The 21,084-nt window shown below is 34.8% G+C and overlaps 2 protein-coding genes across 10 annotated transcripts in view; both read right to left on the bottom strand.

Annotated features, from left to right (window-relative positions):
- syngap1b (synaptic Ras GTPase activating protein 1b) overlaps positions 1-4,890 on the bottom strand; it is a 138,011-nt gene extending 133,121 nt beyond the window's left edge. For all 8 annotated transcript variants that reach the window (XR_001638290.1, XM_016536335.1, XM_016536337.1 and 5 more), the window contains exon 1: positions 4,673-4,890. Coding sequence is in view for 7 of the 8 variants with exons in the window: in XM_016536335.1 (XP_016391821.1) it covers positions 4,673-4,694 (22 nt within the window). In the remaining variant the exon portion in view is untranslated. The remainder of the gene's footprint in view (positions 1-4,672) is intronic.
- A 4,828-nt stretch (positions 4,891-9,718) lies between these two features.
- phf1 (PHD finger protein 1) overlaps positions 9,719-21,084 on the bottom strand; it is a 14,812-nt gene continuing 3,446 nt past the window's right edge. The window contains exons 4-15 of one of the 2 annotated variants that reach the window (XM_016536352.1): positions 20,142-20,228; positions 19,915-20,009; positions 19,331-19,479; positions 17,752-17,847; positions 17,595-17,663; positions 17,376-17,499; positions 16,403-16,470; positions 15,872-16,003; positions 14,789-14,867; positions 11,906-12,021; positions 11,723-11,806; positions 9,719-10,515 (exon numbers count right to left, since the gene is read on the bottom strand). In XM_016536352.1, coding sequence (XP_016391838.1) covers positions 10,257-10,515; positions 11,723-11,806; positions 11,906-12,021; positions 14,789-14,867; positions 15,872-16,003; positions 16,403-16,470; positions 17,376-17,499; positions 17,595-17,663; positions 17,752-17,847; positions 19,331-19,479; positions 19,915-20,009; positions 20,142-20,228 — 1,358 coding nt within the window. In that variant the 3' untranslated portion in view covers positions 9,719-10,256. The remainder of the gene's footprint in view (positions 10,516-11,722; positions 11,807-11,905; positions 12,022-14,788; positions 14,868-15,871; positions 16,004-16,402; positions 16,471-17,375; positions 17,500-17,594; positions 17,664-17,751; positions 17,848-19,330; positions 19,480-19,914; positions 20,010-20,141; positions 20,229-21,084) is intronic. The other variant, XM_016536353.1, reaches the window with a different exon arrangement.

Raw genomic sequence — 21,084 nt, forward strand, 5'->3', positions numbered from 1 at the left:
TTTTCACTGTAAATTATACAATTACTTTTTCTTTTTCACTTCCAAAAACCATATTTTTAACAGTATTTTACTGTAAAATCACATTAAATGTAATTACATTTATTCACCGTATATAGTATGGAAACTTACTGTTAACCAGTTAACAGGTTTTTACTGTAGCATTTTTACAGTCTTTTACTGTTAAAATCACAATCATTTTTTACAGTATAGTGAACGGTTCTCTGGGGAACCACGAATGGCTCTTCTATGGTAACATTGCGGAAACAACCTTTTGGAACCTTTATTTTTAGGAATGTAGCTTAGCTGGTTTCATAATAGTCCAGTTTTTCTATAAACAAGCTAGATTTTTCACAAGTATGTCATATGCAGCATTAGAAAATCTGATTCCTTTTAGTGAATCAGTTCGCTTAGGATGGTTCACCTAAATAAGAGATTCACTGCATCAAACATAACTCCCGCATCTTCTCTTCTGAAGTGAAATATTTAATTAAATGATACTGTTTGTGTTCATTTCAGTTAAATAAAATCCTGTTGTCTAATCCTAGCAGTTACACTCTTAAAAATACAGGTTCTTTCTTGGCAGTCATCCATAGAACATTTCCATTGCACAAAATGTTTCTAGAATATAAAAATGTTCTTCACACTAAGGAAAAAAATGGCTGTTTTAAGATCTGTTCACATTAAGGTTCTTTGAGGAATCCAAAATACTTCTTCTATTGCAACCCTGCAAAAACTCACTTTTGGAACCTTTATTTTTAAAAGTGTACATTGTGGTTCAATTTAATGCAATCAGCCTAGTTTATATATGTAGATGTTTTTGTGCCAATTAAATGAAATTCAGCAATTAGAACATTTTAAAATCTGAATAAAAGTATTAAAATAATCTTTTGAATTTAAAACGATATTGTTCCCTTAAAGGTTAAATAGTTCTTGTTAGCAACACAGTGCAGCCACTTTATTTAAAAGAGTGGTTTGACTGTACTAAACTACAGTTTAGACAGTATTAAACTAGTTTGTAGCTTGGCATTCTACTGTACAGTTTCAAAATAGCTTCCTTAACGCTGGTAAAGAGGGGGAAAGTGTGATAACAGGTTAACACAACATAATGCAATGACATCTGATTCATAGAGAAACGCTGTTGACAGGGAGTTTACAAGAATAAAAGGCATCAGGATGCAGTTTCATTCTTCTCTTAACTATACTAAAACAATGCAAACAACTATTTTTACATTTTCTGAGCAAAATGTAAGTGGTGCTTACCAATGCAAAAGTCACGCCACAATGCCAGGCTGTTGTGGGTGGTTGCCACGTCGCTTCTATGCAGTTGCTAACATGTTCTGAGTGTTTTTAGCACATTATTATATGGTTGCACCTCCTCTATGATATTCTAGGTTCCTAAATATGGTCTATAGACTATGGGTAAAAACTGCACGTCAGTGATCGCACATCACAAAAGTAATAGCACACCTCTTCTCAACAATCTCATGACCACAGGATGAGTTTAGTTTAATAAGGGCAGAGGTTTGTTCAAATCCCTATCCCTGAGTATGAGCAACAATAAAAATGATGCTTGCCTTAGCAAAAAACACTAATTATGTTTCGTTCACTGCATTTATTCTCATTACAATGTGCAGAGCATTGATAAAGTAGTTTCACTTTTCACCGTTTTAAATGCAAGATTCTTATAAAATACCACTAATTTATCACGTAATGTTTATAGGCATGTCTTTTTAAAATGTTTTTGAAAGAAGTCTCTTATTCTCACCAAGGCTGCATTTTTTTGATGAAAATACAGTAAAAACAGTAATATTGTGAAATATTATTACAATTTAATATAACTATATCAAAGCTGAATTTTATATTATAAAATATATATTTTTCCTATTATTAAGAAAAGAAAATCTTATTGACCCCAAACACTTGAACAGCCTCATACATTTACTATAAACCCCTTCATTAAAAACTTTACCACTGAAAATGACTGTCGAATGCAGTATCATTGGTTCTATTCTGCCTTTAAGTTTTCTGGCCCTAAATGACCCTCTGGCAACATGAATAGTTAAAAACCAATCAAAATGGGGAGACCATCATTTCAACAGAAGCCTGTTAAGTCATCCTGAAGGCTAAACATTTGAGTATAATTAAATTACTATAAGGTTGGCTTTATAAGGGAATATTTGCTTGATTCTTGCAGGCTTCTTATGTGGTCCTAGAGTGAATATTAAAACCCCAGAGTACAGTGAACTTGATTTATTCTGCTCTGCTGCAGCCAAAATGAGTCAGAAGCTCTGTTCCAAAAAATAGTGACCTATCCTGCATTTTAAGGCATCATCTTGATACTTATATTGTAGTACTTCATTCAATACTGAAGAACAATGCAGAATCTAATTGGAATGGACTATTAAATCCAATAATTTAGTGCGCTGTGTAATGTTGTGCTTATTCGAGTATTGCGTAGTTATCTTAGCAACATGCTAATCCCAAATTCTACGGAAATCATATTAGTAAATATGAGTAAAGTAGCTGAAACAGTCCTGAAAGAGAAATCAAAGAGCTTGAAATGTCAATAATGAGAAAATTGCATAGTAAGCTCTACATCTGCAGTGTTTTTTCATGAGGTCTCTGCCCAATATCATGACTATGCTAATGAGAATGCAAATACGCAAATAAAAGTTTGTTGAACTTCACTAGTCTCACTTACAGTCTGCTTCTGACTGCTCCGGGTGTGTGTTCACGGTGTGTGTGTGTGTTCACTGCTGTGTGTGTGCACTTTGGATGGGATAAATGCAGAGCACTAATTCCGAGTATGGGTCACCATACTTGGCCACATGTCACGCCACTTTTTTTTCTCTTTACTCAATGCCTGATGCATATTACACACGAAACTGGAAAGAACTTCCTCAATCCAGCAAAAACGCCATTGCTTATGGACATAAAGGTTGTTTAACAGTCCACCTGGAAATAGTGCACATGTAGAGAGCTGTATTTTCCAGTTTTCATTCCAGTCAATACAAATTTTCCGTTTGTAAAGACTACAGCACCATTATTTGATATACTTTTTTGTTTTAAAAACATATGTATGTATTGTAAACCTCCACCTTAAAAGCACAACAAAACGAAATATTTAGCTGGTCAGTTTCTGGCTACATGAGACTAAACTGGTGTTCCTTCTCCACCAATGAAGAACCAGCAAGACACCAACAGAGTCCATGATAGTCTTTACAGCAAAACTACATATTGACCATATTGTGAAAATGCAGTGACACACTTCAAAATGTTTGTGGACATTAATAACAGACAACAAACGTATTGAAGTCAGCATTATAGTATTATTTTCACACGATGAGACTGTTAGCACAGTTAGTCTGAGACGCCATATTGAATTTAACACCGCAGAAAGAGGCTATGAGGGATTGATCTTTACAATGGCACACACTGTAAAGGACCTAAATCACCTAATTTTCATACAATTTCACATAATTTATTTTTTTTTGTTTTTGTTTTTTGTTAATACGTTTAATCAGTTGAACACTCGGCATGTTGTCAAAAAACAGCCTACAATCCATTGAACGCCCGTACTTTTACAGCCTAGTTTTTATTCCTGTCAAAAATTGTATACGGCACTGGGCCTATTGTTGAAAGTGTTCCAACAACTCCAAAACAATTATTCTACCAAATGGAACAAACATCAGGAGGAAAGAAAAAATATATATATTAGGAAAGTTTCTTTGCTAAACAAATTTAAAACAAATTAGGTGGAAATCAGGCACATGCATTCTTAAAAATCACTTTTCAAACTTTTCAAAAATGACTTTGAACTGACAGAGGTCAAGTTACTTAACCCAGTTAGTCATCTTTCACTTTTTCATCACATCATATATAAGTGTTCAAAGCGACCATTTATGCTGTCCTCAATAACATTATGCAATAGCATAACCTACTGCGCTCATATTCAAGAGCTGAACTGACATTATTCAAAAATATTAAGTTCTCTCCTCATAAAATATCAAAATGCAAAACCACTTAAGCGCCTTTTAATATTAAATGAATAAAAAATGATGAATGGATAGTCAGTGCCCCTCACTCAAGTGTATAAAACAGCAGTACACGATTTAAAAACTATTAAGTGACTGTTGAAGTATTGATGCGCCTTCTATTGCGGATTAGATACAGATGCACCGTTGCAAACGGAAGCAATGGCTTTAAACTAATTCCCTTCAAAGCAGTGGCATCTCCCAGTCAACTACTTCACAAAACTCAGAGCACAGACGCAAAAAGTATCCAAATGAAAGGATATTTCTCGTACTGAGCAATCTCTCTCTCTCTCTCTTACACACACACACACACACACACACACACACACACACACTATTGGAGAGAGATAATTCCTCTAGCCAGTGAGCTTCCATGCAGTGGGATGGACTTGCAATAGAGACCCTGCACGGTTTGCAGGTTCTTAAACCGATTGTAAAACGGGGGCAGAAGGGTCTCTTTCCCTCACGAGCACACAGAAAGTGTGTGGACTTGGAGTGATAAAATGACAGCAGTCCTCCACCTGCATCACTGAGAGCATCAGCATCAGCAGCAGCAGCAGCATCAGTGGTACTCTAGCGCAGGAGGACGCTGAGGGAGGAACACGGGGGATGCAGCAGAACTCCATCAGCCCTCTTACCTTGAAAGGGAACATATGACATGTTCCAACGGCATTGAACGTGTTCTCCGTGTCTCTTCAGTCTCTCGACATGCAAAAATATCCTTCAACAGTCAAAAGAAGCGAAAACCCCCTTGTGCTCATGGACTGCGTCGATGCTGGAGCGATATTCCCGTGATGCGAATGGAAAAACCGAAACAAAATCATCGTCCATGGTCGACGAGAGCCATTGGAATGATTACAGCCCGATAAAATGACAGCAGTCCTCCACCTGCATCACTGAGAGCATCAGCATCAGCAGCAGCAGCAGCATCAGTGGTACTCTAGCGCAGGAGGACGCTGAGGGAGGAACACGGGGGATGCAGCAGAACTCCATCAGCCCTCTTACCTTGAAAGGGAACATATGACATGTTCCAACGGCATTGAACGTGTTCTCCGTGTCTCTTCAGTCTCTCGACATGCAAAAATATCCTTCAACAGTCAAAAGAAGCGAAAACCCCCTTGTGCTCATGGACTGCGTCGATGCTGGAGCGATATTCATTCCCGTGAAATGGAAAAACCGAGACAAAATCATCGTCCATGGTCGACGAGAGCCATTGGAATGATTACAGCCCGTGTATCACATCACATACCACACACGCGCAAAACAAGAGTGATGAAGAAGAGGAAAACGAAGGGAGAGAGAGAGAGAGAGACCGAGAGAGAAGGGGGCGGTGAAGGGAGAGCGCGCGCGCGTGTATGTGTGTGCGCGTTTACCAGTGTAGATCGACCTAAATGCACTGTGTGTATGTCTGTTAATGTGATGTGATATAATTCCCCTATAGAGTCACATGACTATTAAATACCACCGAATACGGATATGGTAATCACGGTGATGTGCATCAGAGTATTATGGTATGCATCTCTATGATGCCATCGCTGTTGATTCTCAAGTTACACAATGAGTGGACAGTTCATTTGAACCTCGATGTGAAATCTTACAGAATTTAACCTCAAATATAAACTTTTTTTATATTATTTTTTTTTTAAACCAAACTCAAACTACAGACTAGCTAAATATTAAAACTCCACTTTCAGTGCTTTCCTTTAATTGTACAGTAGGCCTATATACATTAGCTAAGGCAAAGTAGGCCTATCACTATTACTAGCCTATTGCTCATAGGCTTAGTGGGATTTGAATAAAGCAGGCATGAATGATTCCTCAAATAATGCAGCTTGTTGAAAATACATGCTTTTACTTTACTTTAAGGTGATCAGCCTCATGATTTTTAGTTGAAAAATGTTCGAAAAAGTCCTAGACCTGCAGTGAAGGAGGAATGATCCATATCTGATACCAGAATATTGCAGAGAGGGGAGGAATCTTTCGACTTGAGTCAGCAAGGAACCATCTAGTAATGCCCTAGCAACCACCAAGAACAACTTTGCAACCAGAAAGCAACATGCAACCAACCGCAGTCGGTGGGTTTTATACAACAATGAATCACTCAAAATTTCTTCAGAAAATGTAAAAATAAGATTTTTTAAATTTATTTTTTTCATTTAAATAACCTCAAACGTCTTAAATGTGCCAAACTGGGATCTGTGGAAAAGGTTTGGGAAAAAAAAAAGTGTAAAAAAAGAAATTAATACAAATAAATAAATCAAAATGTGATTAAATAAATCAAAATGTAATGTAAAATGTTTTTAAAAAAATCAATATATAAACAATACATCTAACAGTGCTGTATTATAATGAGTAGAAAACGTTAATAGTTAATTTTTCAAAGTATTGGATCTTCATACATGAAAATATATTGCTGCCTTTTAAATTTTAGATGCATTCAGTTGCATCTAAAAAACTAAAAACTGCTGCTGTAAGCATTATGGGAAGACTTCATTTAGCCAATCAGAAGACTTTGAGTCACTCTCTGCCTGTCAATCATTCTGCATGTTCCAAATATGGAAAGCAGGAAGCTGAGAGGGTTCGAGTTGTAGTATCATTCCAGGATTATATATATGTATGTGTTTGTATATATATATTACAATGACAATGGTGTTATGCTGCCATTCAGCTTCTTTCATTTAAATTTTCGTTAATTTTAAATTATATCTAAACATAAAGTTACTATTACATTTCTCTTTATTGACATGGTAAAAAAAATGCATTTGAACTTACAAAAAAAACGAAAGATTGGCATCGTTAAACAACCGTGGCGATTTCTGTGATCGCGGCTCCAAAAACGGTGGTCCTATGTCGTACAGTGAGAAAGGTTCAAAAAGGTCTTGCGAACAAAGACAGCCTGCTATAATTTCAGAAATTCAGCATGATCATGCACAGTGTGTTTTGCTGCAACGACCTACGTCTACTGACCAGCCAATAAAATTGCAACATGAAATGGCCTGTTGATCAACGCGACATGGCGCTAAAACCTAAAACTTCTTAGCTCAAATTCTTTTCCCTTCCTCTCTTGCAGCTTCCTTTTTTTTTCGGCACACATAAAAAGTAAAAACTGCCAAACTGTGATTCGTCATGCTCTTTTTGTTCACCACTATAGCGTATGCTGATGACGTTTTATTCTTCAATAGTAACTTGCATCACTAGTGTCATCATCATCTTACAGTCTGCATACATGTCGTACCCAAGTTTATCAGATCCATGTCACACAGAGTGATAATGATCTTATAAGATTGCTGAAATCACACAGTCATAGGTTCCATGCAGACTTGTTTCCCGCCATCTTTCATGTAGACACGCCCCCTGCAACACCATAACTAGTTTCCCACTGTTAAACACGACCAGGCTTGGTCAATCATGTGCACATTCTAATTACAACATTTCCGAGTTTACACAACAGTACAGATATGAACAAATAATGCAAATTTACTTCTCTCAAGATTCTCCACAGAGCCATAAAGTGAGGCCTGCTGTCAAGGCAACTGGAGCCAAAATGGCGTTCAACGCAGACAGAGTAAACTCTTAACTATGTCAATCCTGCTGTCTACTGTTATGTTACTTCTCAAAATAGATGACAGTCCTTATAAAACATAATATGACACGTTTTAACTTCTCAGAAGCATTATAACGAAATTTCCTGGACTGTCATAAGAGTTCTCACATGTTAGGTAGGTGGGCGTTCAATGCTCGTACACGGCTGCCACCTGGTGGTCACAACATTGAACACAAGCACACACACACTCTCTCTCTCTCTCTCTCTCACTTTCACTCTCACTCACTCACTCACTCACACATACACAATCTTTTAAAAAATATAAAAGAAAGTTAGTCAAAGACAAAAGTCAAATTCCTCATGTCTGACACACAGTTTGACTCTTTTTGACCAGACATAAGAAATTGTTCTTAAAGTTTTTGTACCTCAGTATTGCTTTGTTCTTGACAAAACATTGCTATTCTGACATTATTTCTTCATCAAAACGGCAGAAATAGTCTAATTCATGTGGAGGTTCCTAGAGTGTCCAAATGAAGAAATGATGAGATGTGTGTATGTTCATATGCTCTGTTGTTATCATTTACTGGAAAAGATATTTAATACAACATTAAAAAAAAAAAGTCCTCTAAATCTGTGGGTAGAGGAATTGGACAAGTGAAACTTTTATACAACATAATGATACCTTTTTATTGTTTGTTTACATTTTAGGTGTTAACCTAGAGTACATATAAACATAATCTGACAAAAAACGTCAAAGAATACATCAAATTAAACTTTGACTTGACTATAAAAAAGACTACAGTCTGCTAATTCTTGTCACCCTGACGTGAAATTAGTCCATCTATGACCTAACAAGTACGTACCATGGATTAAAAAACCACACACAATACATTCATTATCATTCACTGATGAAATGAGCTTCACGTAAGGACTAACAGCCTCACGCTTTTATTCAGGTAGAATGGTCTGCATGTAATCTGTAACGGACCTGATTAATGTTTTCAGTTTCTGCCATCTTGAATCATATTTCTGATGCTGCACTTTAAAAAAAAAAAACAATAAGCAATAACCTATTTGAGTTACTATGGAAATCCACAAACAGTAAGAAAAAAACACATGCTTTGGTAGATCACAATTATGACATAAAAGGATGACATTTTGACATTTTAAGTCATATTTATAAAATGAAAAGTCAAAACTGACATAAAAAAATCATTTATAAGGACAAGTCATAATTACAACAAAAAAAATGATAACATGCAGATATGACATAGGAAGTCAAAATTATGAAAGAAAAAAAAAATCAGAATTATTTCAAAGATTTAGACTCATAATTTTGACTTTTTATGCCGTTATGACTTTTGTCATAAAATTTTGCCAATTATGACATGGTAGGTCATATTTTTTTTTTTTTTTACTTTTTATCTCATAAATATGACTTTTTATGTCATAATTTTGACTTGACTTTTTATGTCATAACTATGACTTTTGCCATAATTATGAACATCTCATAATTTTGACTTTTTGTCAGTTATGACTAGGTCATAATAGGTAGGTCATCATAATTTGTACTTTTTATGTCATATTATTACAGTATGTCATAATTATTACATCTCATAAATATGACATTTTGTCATAATTTCAATTTGACGTTTGATTTCATAATTTTGATATACCAAAGCACTTTTTTTTCTTATGTGTCAGAAATAGGCTTCCATAAGTTAGTGATTTTAACAGGGTTCAAAGATTTTAGAACAGTCTGATATTCATTTTAATTCCTCCTCTGAATAGCATATGCTGAGAAACTATTATAATTTTTCATTATTACTTAAAAATGATCTCTTGATGTTTAACAATGGGTATTAGCTGCATTCTGGATGTTTTGTTTGCCACCCATCATGAAAAGTTTCTTGCCTGCTTGCTATTGAAGGAATATTCCAGGGTTCTGTAAAAGTTCAACAGCATTTCTAGCATAATCTTAGTCCCTCATTTTCTTAAATAAACAAATAAATATATAAATAAATAAAAAAGTTGCAAATATCAAGATTATTTTGAAGAATTTACAATGGAATTAACAGGGTCAATTTGTAGAAAATAAATTAGTAAACTACAAGCATTGTAACATTAACAGATCGGCCTCCTTCAAGTGTAACCCACATTTTTGGAAGTGGAAATCATTTTTTAGTAATTAACAATATGCCACAATTGCCGTCTACTGAGTTTAACTTGGACTAAACCTGGAATAGTTCTTTAATGACTATTTTTAGAGGAGCACTCATTTCCCTGTCATTAAAATATTACAATTATTGATGTGACCGCATGATGAAGCTTTCCTGAAATTTCTGACCGCTATGTGTACATGAACAACAAGTGATGGTGATGAATAGTTTATACAAATCATGATAATAAAGTTCAAGGCATTCTAAAGGCGTTTTCTAACAGTATTCAAAATATAGGAGACACTGTAAAAGAACGAGTAAGAGATTTAACAGTATAATCTCAGAGTGAAGCTGCTGTGTAGCTCAACCTGGATTTGCTCGATGTGGTTTTCTTCTCCCGACCGCAGAACACCCACCTGCTCATTGATGCTTTCACACCTCTGCTCGTAACCATGCAAACCCTAATGATGCATCTTGATGTCTCTAGCCCTTTCCTCTTTCTCTGTCGCACACAGGTTCTCAGTACACGTTCACATTTCCCCATTCCACTAGGTACTGGACTTTTCCGTCCGGCGTTATGCGTCTGGCCAGGATCCTGACGGAGTCGCTTCCCCCCCACCCCATCGGCGTGGGCCCCCCCATGCCGACTGTACTGGGGTAGGGTGGCACGTCATGCAGGAAGAGAGACGGGCAGCTTTCATAGCGCTGTCCGGTTGGGTGAGCCGAGGTCAGAGAGAATGGAAGGCAGGGGGCTGGAAGTCGACAAGGGTCCTCTGCACTGAAGACAACAAATTAGACATGCAAAAAGAACTCAATCTGAAGGAACAGTTCACCCAAATGCATCTTTATACAGTACACTGCAAAAAATTATTTTCTTACTTGGTATTTTTGTAAACATGCATTTACTTAAAAAGCAAAATGATACAAGATATTGTTTTGTTTCTGAAAAATGTATAAAATTAAGTGAGTTTATGCTTGAGACTTAATATGTGATCTGACTAAAGAATATTTAGATACTTGTACTGGGTATTGTTTGCAGTGTAGTGTAGTAAGCAGTGAAAAAAACATAAATATTTAAAAATAATAATATTAATAATAATAATAAAAAACAATGAAAGTACCATAGAAGTAGCCCATAGGACTTGAATACTATTCCAAGTCTAAAGCCATATGACAACTTTGTGTGAGAAACAAACCAAAATTTAAGTCAATATTTACTAGTGCTGTCAAACGATTAATCGTGATTAATCGCATCCAAAATAAACGTTTTTGTTTTCATATTATATGTGTGTGTACTGTGTATATTTATTATGTATATATAAATACAAACACATGCATGTATATATTTAAGAAAAATATGTTATATTTATATATTAAATATATGTTATATAATATAAATTATATGAATATAAATATAAACATGTAAATACATGTAAAGATTTTCAAAATATATACTGTATTTGTGTGTCTTTATATATACAAAATAAATGTACACAGTACACACACATACAGTGGGTACGGAAAGTATTCAGACCCCCTTAAATTTTTCACTCTTTGTTATATTGCAGCCATTTGCTAAAATCATTTAAGTTAATTTTTTTTCCTCATTAATGTACACACAGCACCCCATATTGACAGAAAAACACAGAATTGTTGACATTTTTGCAAATTTATTAAAAAAGAAAAACTGAAAAATGCTCAGTATTTAGTAGAAGCCGCTCTCCTCCACATCACGAGTAGACACGCCCCTTATTGCTGATTGGCTACAAGTTTGTTTTGCGATTTGGCCCGAATCAGTTTTCTAAAGTGTTTTTGAAAAATCACTTACTCTGCCTTTAATCGCCATTAATCGTATGACAGCACTAATATTTACTGATAATCTTCAGTAATGTTCAGTTCTGAAAAATTTGCATTTGCATTCAAATTTAGATTTTTCATTTTCAGCATTAAATAGATGCATTTCAATGTATTCTTTATTCACAGACCTGTAATGATGCAGAGTTCTAGACAGGTCCTGAGATCCGTTGCATGAAGGGTGATAGAGCGCATACATTCTCTTGGGGGGTGAACTGTAATACATAAAGACTTTTTAAAATAAATTAAATGCAATTAAGGTTCATGGTGTGAATTTCATTGCAGTTCAAAGTTGACTTTAACATGCTACAGACCCCAAATTCATCTCCTCCTCTTGTTTTCTAGGGTTATACAGGTTTGTTCCATCGACGTAACCGTGGCAACATGGCACCAGGTCAATAGCATTTGTCACATCTCCTGTTGGACAAGTCTAAAAAGACATGATCAACAGTTATATTAATAAAAATATAAGCTTAAAGGGCATAACCACCAGGATATTCTTTTTTAAAAAATCACTTTTTGTATATGGAAGAAATAAAGTTACATGAGGGTGATTAAAAAATGACAGAACTTTCATTTTTCAACACATAGTACTATAGATACAGTGAATAACAAATGACAAAAAAAGCTAAACAATCTATAAAAACTGTAAAAAAAAATCTGATCAGAACAGAAGGTTCATTCTCACTTCAATAAAACGAAGTCTGTAAATGACATAAATGCCGAAATGCATTTATGAAAATGCACTTGAAAATTATTTTAAAAAATTGAGACGCCTCCCCAACTCTTGTTCTTAAAGGGGTCATATGATGCGATTTCAATTTTTCCTTTCTCTTTGGAGTGTTACAAGCTCTTGGTGCATAAAGAAGATCTGTAAAGTTGCAAAGACTAAAGTCTCAAATCCAAAGAGATATTCTTTATAAAAGTTCAGAGCTGAGGCACATATTACTACAAAAGTCAATTGACAATAGCAGTTTGACACAGCAGCTCAAAACTAGAGATAGCAGTTCTCAACCACTTGGAAATTATGGTAATGAACGATCACATTAATTGCGAAAGGTTGGGCTAGTTAGTTTTGGCAGGTAGCCCCTACTGGTAAATGTCATAACTACAGCAATTTGCATGCAAAAAACAAACAAACAAACAAACAAAAAAATTCTCCTTTGAGAAGAGAACCATTATAAATAGATGTGTAGCAACTTATACAAATTTAAAAATGTGCTTACCACACTAAAAGAAACAGCAGTCAATAACATAAGATTAAATTAAAAAAGCAACTGCAAAACAATAAAACAAATGTAAAATGTTGTATTAAAAAAAAAAAAAAAACAATAAGCATATAAACAATAAAACATAATAAAACAAAATAAAGAAGTAATTGCAAAACAATAACACAAATGAAAAAAAATATATATAAAAAAAACAACATAAAATAGCATAATAAAATAAAATAAAGAAGTAATTGCAAAACAATAACACAAATGAAAAATTTTACTTAAAATGGATGAGGGAAAACCTGTGCAGTGCTAACCATATATTCATTTGGCAGACGCTTTTATCCAAAGCGACTTACAGTTGAGGAAGTTGCAAAACACAATGACAAATTCGAAAACAAAATAACAAGTCAGAAAACACAATGACAAATTCGAAAACAAAATAACAAGTCAGAAACCGCAACGACAAATCCGAAAACAAATTTACAAGTCAGAAAACACAACGACAAATCAGACAAACCGGAAAAGGTAGGTATAGTTTGAGACAGCGCCATTGGTTTGGGATTACTCACCGCTGACTGGACGAGACATCTGTCAATCAACGTATACAGGGAAGAACCAGCCGAAGAACAGCAGAGTCGTGGTAGAAAGTTCGGAGATGGTATTAAAGTAGCTCAGTTTAAATGTATTGTATGAATTGCCCTTACTCTGGAATAAAAAATACGGGGTGTCTATTTACATTTAGTTAAAAGTGGCTGTAAGTCATCAGCTCCAATGGAGAAGTGCGTGCCATTGGCTTTTTGACGCGATCGACCCGGGTTCGATCGTTTTCTGACTTGTTATAATGTTTTCTGAATTGTTGTTGTGCTTTCTGAATTTTTATTTTGTTTTTTAAACTTGCATTTGCGTTTGTAATTTGTTATTTTGTTTTCAGAATTGTGATTTGCTCTGCACTTCTCGGCCACCGTACTTATTTCATTAGTTTCTCAATAAAAAAGGAAAAACATCATAAAATAAATACTATGACTCAAGACATGATAAAAACACAACATCAAAAATTTTTAAATCTTTCCACATTTACTGGTGGAACATTCAAGTTGTTTGCATGCTTACAGCACAAGTAAATGTTGTGTATATATATATATATATATATATAACTCCGCGTCTTCTTGAAGTGTAGACATTATTCATGTTGACAGGCTTTTCTGGTGCCGTGACCCTTAATATCCAGAAGCTATATTAATGCTGAACCTTTGACGTGCCACTTGGACTTTAGTTTTTTTAATTAGGGCTGTTAATAAATAAAAAATTTTAACTGGTTTAATTACACCCTTTTTGTGTGATTAATCGTGATTAATTGCACACTTATCATGAAATTAAGCATATACCATTTTTCTCGTTTAACATGTTCATTCATTCATTAATTCATACATGTTTATTTTGTCATTATGTAATATATCCAGCAAAGTAAATCAAAAGACTGATGGGTGATTCTCACAAAACTGTATTTCTACAAGTTTATTTCAAGATAAATTTAGATGTCTTTTCAAAAAAGTACACTTGGAGACTCCAAAAGGACACCAAAGAACCGAGTGATATAAAAAGTTCATATAATTGATACATTTGTGCACAGTTGGGCTTTAGTAATTTTCAGTATTGCATTAAATTATTTTAATGTGTTAAGGATTTTTTAAAATTAGTCGCATGCATTAACGCGTTAACACTGACATCCCTATTTTTTATATAGCAAACCCTTCTCTAAATGGGTTCATGCAATCGTTGACTTGCAAGGGTAGACAGGCCTTGTTGACTCAGCGTAGCATGTTGCAAAAAATAAGTCAAATGAATATGAGGAGAAAAACAAACCCAAAAGGTGATGCTAGGTGTCTGTGATGAATGAGGGAGTCTCATTACAGATGCAGAGGGGGCTTGGCCTCTGCCAACCATCTTTTGATTGCTGCTGTTAAAGACAGACACACTGACCTGTGTCTCAGTGACCCGACGCTTTGATTTACGGGCCTCCGGACCCACCGCTCTCCGCTGGTAGGGCAGTGACGAGGGGCTGGAGAGAAGACAACAATTGACTTCAACATCAAATCCAATTAAATTTATTAGATTTTTAAAATAATAGTTTTTATAAAATTAAAAATAAAAGGACAAAAAAGCAAATGCAAAACAATAACACAAATTGTATTTAAAATAAGATGGATGAGAATTTTTTTTATGTAACTGCATCTTGTTGAAGTATAGGCATTAATAATGCTTTTCTGGTGCCATTACCCTTTAAATCAAAAAGCCACTATACATATATTTATTGATGTATATTGTTTATTGTATATGTATGTATATTGTATACTGATGTATATTTATGATGTGCATTGATGCTGAACTGTTAACATGCCACTTGGGACTCTAATCAACACATTGATTTCAACATCAAATCCAATTAAAATGTATTTTTTACATTTTAAAGTAAATATTAAAATTGTATTATTAAAAATATGAATGACTAAAAATTTCTATCATACTGGTTCATACTAGTGGTGTTTTTGTGTACTGTTTTTTTTTTAGCTTGGCAAACATGCTATACAATAAACAATGAAATGAAAAAAAAAGCTGCCTAAAGTTTATTTAAAAAATCTGCTTGTCTTTTTCATATTTGGAATGTCATGAAGGTCAGTTAATAATATTAATAGGAATAATTTTCATTTCTTTGAAGTTACTTCTGCCTTGTGTGAATTCAACATGAAATAAATCTTGTCCATATTTCCTGAAACAATGTTTTTATTCATATTATTTTTTAATAAGTCTTCATAATCTTTTAGCTAAAATCGAAAAATGTTTGTTTTTCGCTTATGTCATAAATCCCTCTTCCCATTTTATCAACAAGTGTTCATTTTTGTACTGTATGTGACGTCCACTTTTCATGATCCAATAAAATCTCAATAATTCCCTTTTTACCGTTTTATTCAGAAATACATCAGATTACAATTAAACAATTAAAATAGTTTGCAAACTGAATTTAATGTTGATATCAAAAGATCTTGGTGTGTTCCTGTCTCTGACCTTCTCCTGTGGGTGATGTTGATTGGCTGTTCGGCGATGAAAGGTGATTGGTCTGATGACAGAGGGGGAGGAGCCCGAACTTGAAGACCAAAGAGACACTTCTTCTTCTTTATTTCCTTCCCCGAAACAAACCTATACAACAGATCGAAATCAGATTGGATTGGTATTCAGCTGCTGTTCTTCAGGGCCCATTGACAGATTTTCATTTGTTTCTGGCGTCTCAACACTTGCCAACTAAAACATCCGATTCAGTTATTTAAGTGCTAGCGTACGAGCGGCATCAACCACAAACCTTGACAGAAAGAAAATGGAAATGGACTTTAAATTATTTATTTTGAAAGACAGACCCACCTTCAGCTATCAAAATACTATTTGCAGAGAGTGAAATCACACACACAGAGTCACTTAGAATGTAAAGCAATTACAGAAATGGTTTTGCAGATATTATTGCAAATATGTGATATATCCTTATGGGCTGCCACATGGAAATCAAGTAGAACGGCAGTTTTCAGAGCATAATCCATGTCTCACCTGTCTTTGTGGGAATTTAAAGCATTGAGCAGGTTTTGGCAACGGTCTTGCCTCGGTGTGTCTGACAGCTGAGAGACCAAAATATAGAGTCGAATGAAAGGCAGCATGTAACAAATGCATTTGAAAGGTAAGAGCTCAGATTGACCACAAACTACAAGAGAGAGTATTCAAAACTACACTCAGGAATACTCAAGTCAACACGAAATCAAAATTGACCCTATTTACTTCCTTAAAACCTTATGAAACCAGTTTTCTTTCCTGTGTTGAAGTATTTCTTATTGAAAAGACAAGGACGTATTGAAGTGCTTAATATTAGTCAATATTCTTCACGTCAAAGCCATGAATCATGATTTGCTTCTTACTATGGTTAGTCAGAGGCAGGTGCCATTTATCATTTATGGAGAAAAAAAAAATCCTCATTATAGAAAACGTTTTATTGGACAAAAAGGTGAATTATTTTATTTAATTATCATTTATATTTTTGAATGAGTTTTCAGTTTAACTTAGTAAGGTTTTAGTAATTTTGTTATGTGATTTTGTCATGTTTGTTATTTTTTAATATTTAGATTTAGTTTTAATTTATTTTTATTTCAGTTTCAGAAATTTTAGTACTTAATTTTTATTAGTTTTTTTAAGTTTACATTTTCCATCTAATATTAATATTTTATTTTATGTCAGCTTTATTTCAGTGAACAAAAACATTTTTGTTGTTATTTATTTTTTCAGAAATTTTAGTACTTAATTTTTATTAGTTTTTTTAAGTTTACATTTTCCATCTAATACATCTAATATATTTTATGTCAGCTTTATTTCAGTGAACAAAAACATTTTTGTTGACCATTTTCTGGTAGATATCCTGTTTCATTCATAAATATGCCAGATAACAAAAGTAAAATGGGTTGCATTTGGTGTTTCATGTTTCATGACTTTAAATTGAGCTGTGCCTGTGCTATTGACTAGTATATTTTCCTACCGTGCCAAGAAGCAAAGATTCCCAATTTTCATTTGCAAAAGACATGATTTCATGACCAAAATCAAAATACTTCCGCTTGCAGCACAGGGAGAGATGATACAGCACCAAATGGGCCAAATCTACCCTGCAATCCAACAGAATGAGGATCATCAGAAACGACATTCAGCTCTTCAGATCAGTTCTGCAGTCCGGCAAACAGAACAGAAGCAACACTCTTACCAGGTCATTGGAAGCCTCTGGATGGTCTCTGGACCATTTGTGCACACTGAGCACTGGAACTGATAAAAACTGAAAGGTGAAGAGGAGACGCAGATGAAAAGGTTTAGACAGAATTAGCTTAGCAACAGCATGTGCTTAACAACGGCATCAGCCTCACCGGTCTCCATAGAGAAGAGGTTTGGTCAGGCACTGAGTGCAAGCTTCATGAAACCACTGCCCACAACTCCCACACTGCAACATCTTCAGATTCCACCTGACAAAAACAACATGCTTCAATTTAGACACACTCACTCCTGAAAAAACATCACTCTCAACTAAAATTAAGGCATAATTGTTACAATTCACTCTGAACTAAAATGAAGGCATAATTGTTACAATTGTTAGTTGGGCAATTCCTTTTTAAAGAATCCACTTAATACATTTCCTGCATATACAGTACAATTCACCCAGAAAATATTTAGACACCTAAAACACACTTCAAATGTCTGAATGTCATTACAATTTACTAAAACTATTAACACTAAAACTGAACCATCGATTAAAAAATAAAATAACTTTTTATTTTAAATATATATATACATTTTATTTAAATAATATTATTATCATTTTTTTTTGTTTAACTTAAAACTATAACTAAATAAAACTATAACTGAACAAAAAATTATTAAATAATTATCTAGACATTAAAACACACACACACACACACACACACACACACTCACTCACACACACACACACACACAGAGAGAAATAAAAGTGACAAAACATTTAACAAAATAGAAAATATAATACAATAAAATGAAAAATATGAAAATAAAAATGAGTTCAAAATATTAAAGGAATAGTTGACCTAAAAATTAAAATTTGCTGAAAATTTACTCACCCTGAGGCCATCATGTTTGGAGAAATGTAGCATTGCATCCCTTGCTCACCAATGGATGCTCTGCAGTGAATGGGTGCCGTCAGAATGAGAGTCCAAACAGCTGATAAAAACATCACAATAATCCACACCACTCCAGTCCATCAATTAACATCTTGTGAAGTGAAAAGATGCGTGTTTGTAAGAAACAAATCCATCATTAAGGTGTTTTAACTTTAAATCGTTACTTCTGACTAAAATACCAGTCTATAATCCATAATAACGCTTCTTGAAAAGTTCATCTCCTGTTGTTCGATCACATCAAAATCCACTGACATGTTTGTTTAGAACTGTTTTTGCTTGTAAACGTGTATATTTGTGCTTTATTTTCCATATGTCTTTCCTTATTCAGACCAGAAGACTTTTTTTTTTACTGGAGAAAGCAATATTATGGATAGGGGACTCACATTTTTGCCAAAAAGAAAGGTTTAAAGTTGAAAACTTCTTAATGATGAATTTGTTTCTTACAAACAGACAGCTTTTCACTTCACAAGACATTAACTGATGGACTGGAGTCGTGTGGATTACTGTGATGTTTTTATCAGCTGTTTGGACTCTCATTCTGACGGCACCCATTCACTGCAGAGGATCCATTGGTGAGCAAGTGATGCAATGCTAAATCTCTCAAAATCTGTTCTGATGAAGAACTATAACTTAAACTGAAATGTTGCATACTGCATACTGTTTCACACACTACTTTTCCAAATAGTAGTCCAAATCAGTATAGCCTATATCGCACATTGTGCAGTCGCAGTACTCTAATATTCCATTCTAAACATCGTCATAGTCATGTGAGAATGATATAATTTAGACTCACTCTCCTGGTCCAGCACAATAGCAGTAACACTGCTGCTGGTTGGTCAAGTGCTGCGGGTCCCAGTCTAAAGATGACAGCTGATAGGGCAGTCGCACTTTCATGATCTGCATGAGCCGTGCGAAACGTCCTCTTTTTAACGCTCCCCCTCTCTAGGACAGAACACAGTTTGTCATTCCAATGCATCTCACCTCTCTGTGACACGTGATCTCCTGTCATGTAAGCACATTTAACAGCGATTTCATCTGAAGATTGAATTTGAAGAAGACACGCTGAAGGAAGTCATTAATATTTCCTGCTGGGGGGGTTGGTGAATATGATTTTATCTTCAAATCAGCATGTAAGGCCTGTGAAACGAGCGCGCTGACAGACGGATTAAAGCACAGGCCCATTTAACGCAGCTCTACCACCGCCATCACCTGCAGAGTGCTGCAATGTAATAAATACGCAGTCAAGTGCAGGAAGCCATTGACACCCATTACATCTCAGAGCAAGATTAAAGCTTGTGTGTGATTTGAAATAGACCTTGAATGACAATTTTGTCCATTTTTCTAAATATTCATTTCAGGGTTTAGGCGAGGTACAACCTTTGTTGCGACTGCGAAGACACATTGGCGACATATCCAGCTGTTGGGGTCAACTTCAGGTTCAATGGGCGGTGTGTGGCACTCTGGATGATAACCTGGGGAAACAATGGATCAAGAAAAAAATGCAATGTGAGTAACACATTACTTGCATTAAAAATGCAATGTGAGTAACACATTACTTGCATTAAAAATGCAATGTGAGTAACCATTTTCATTTGTCATATTACCATGGCGACATTTGAGGCAGTTTACAAGAGGTTCTTTAAGAGGTGGAGCATCACAGATACAGCACACCTTCTCTCCACCTGAAGAGACTGACCACAAGAAACAAAAAACGAAATAATTTACTGTACAGACAACAACTAGATGTTTTATTATCTAGTATACGTCAACATTTTATTTTGGTATTTACTTAAGACTAATAATTAACGAAAAATTTATAAAAAATACATTAATGTAATACATAGTTTCTCATTTTCAGCTTTTAAAAAACAAATAAAATTTTAAAGTGCCCCTATTATGGATTTTTGAAAATTACCTTTCATGCAGTGTGTAACACAGCTCTAAGTGAATGAAAACATCCTGCCAAGTTTTAAATCTGAAAGTGCACCGTGTATAAAGTTATTGTCTCTCAAAACAAAGAGTTGACTCTGAATCATTGAAACGAGTCGTTTTTAAAAACGAATCCCAAGCCGTTTCATGTTGATGTCAAAATTAAACATTAGCATATAGCCCGCCCACTTGTTGGTCTTTTTGCGTTGGTCTGAATGAAAATGCTAATTCATTCTTTGCCACTAGGTGTCTCTTTTGGAGCGTAAAAATAGCTGTTTCCCCGGTAAGGCTGTACACAAAGCAGCACTGAGCTCACAAACGCTGCTTTATCATGCATGATAAAATGAAAATGAGACTAATCGGACCAATCACCGCAGATTAGCGTCACGCAAAGGAGGGGTTTGGAAAAATGAATCGTTAAACGAATCGTTTGGGAGTCGTTGAGCAAGTAAGGTAAAATAAATGCATATTATAAGATAATGAAAGTGTTTTTTGACCTTGCATGCATGTCAACCTGTTGTTGGGGACTCCCAAAACCAAAATATGAACCTTTCACTACACATAATAGGGGCTTTTTAAGATTACTGATCTTGTGTGTGACTATTTTTTTTTCAATTA

This window comes from Sinocyclocheilus rhinocerous, unplaced genomic scaffold, assembly GCF_001515625.1.
Source record: "Sinocyclocheilus rhinocerous isolate Xijiao unplaced genomic scaffold, SAMN03320098_v1.1 scaffold5, whole genome shotgun sequence".
NCBI classification, from domain to species: Eukaryota; Metazoa; Chordata; class Actinopteri; order Cypriniformes; family Cyprinidae; genus Sinocyclocheilus; species Sinocyclocheilus rhinocerous.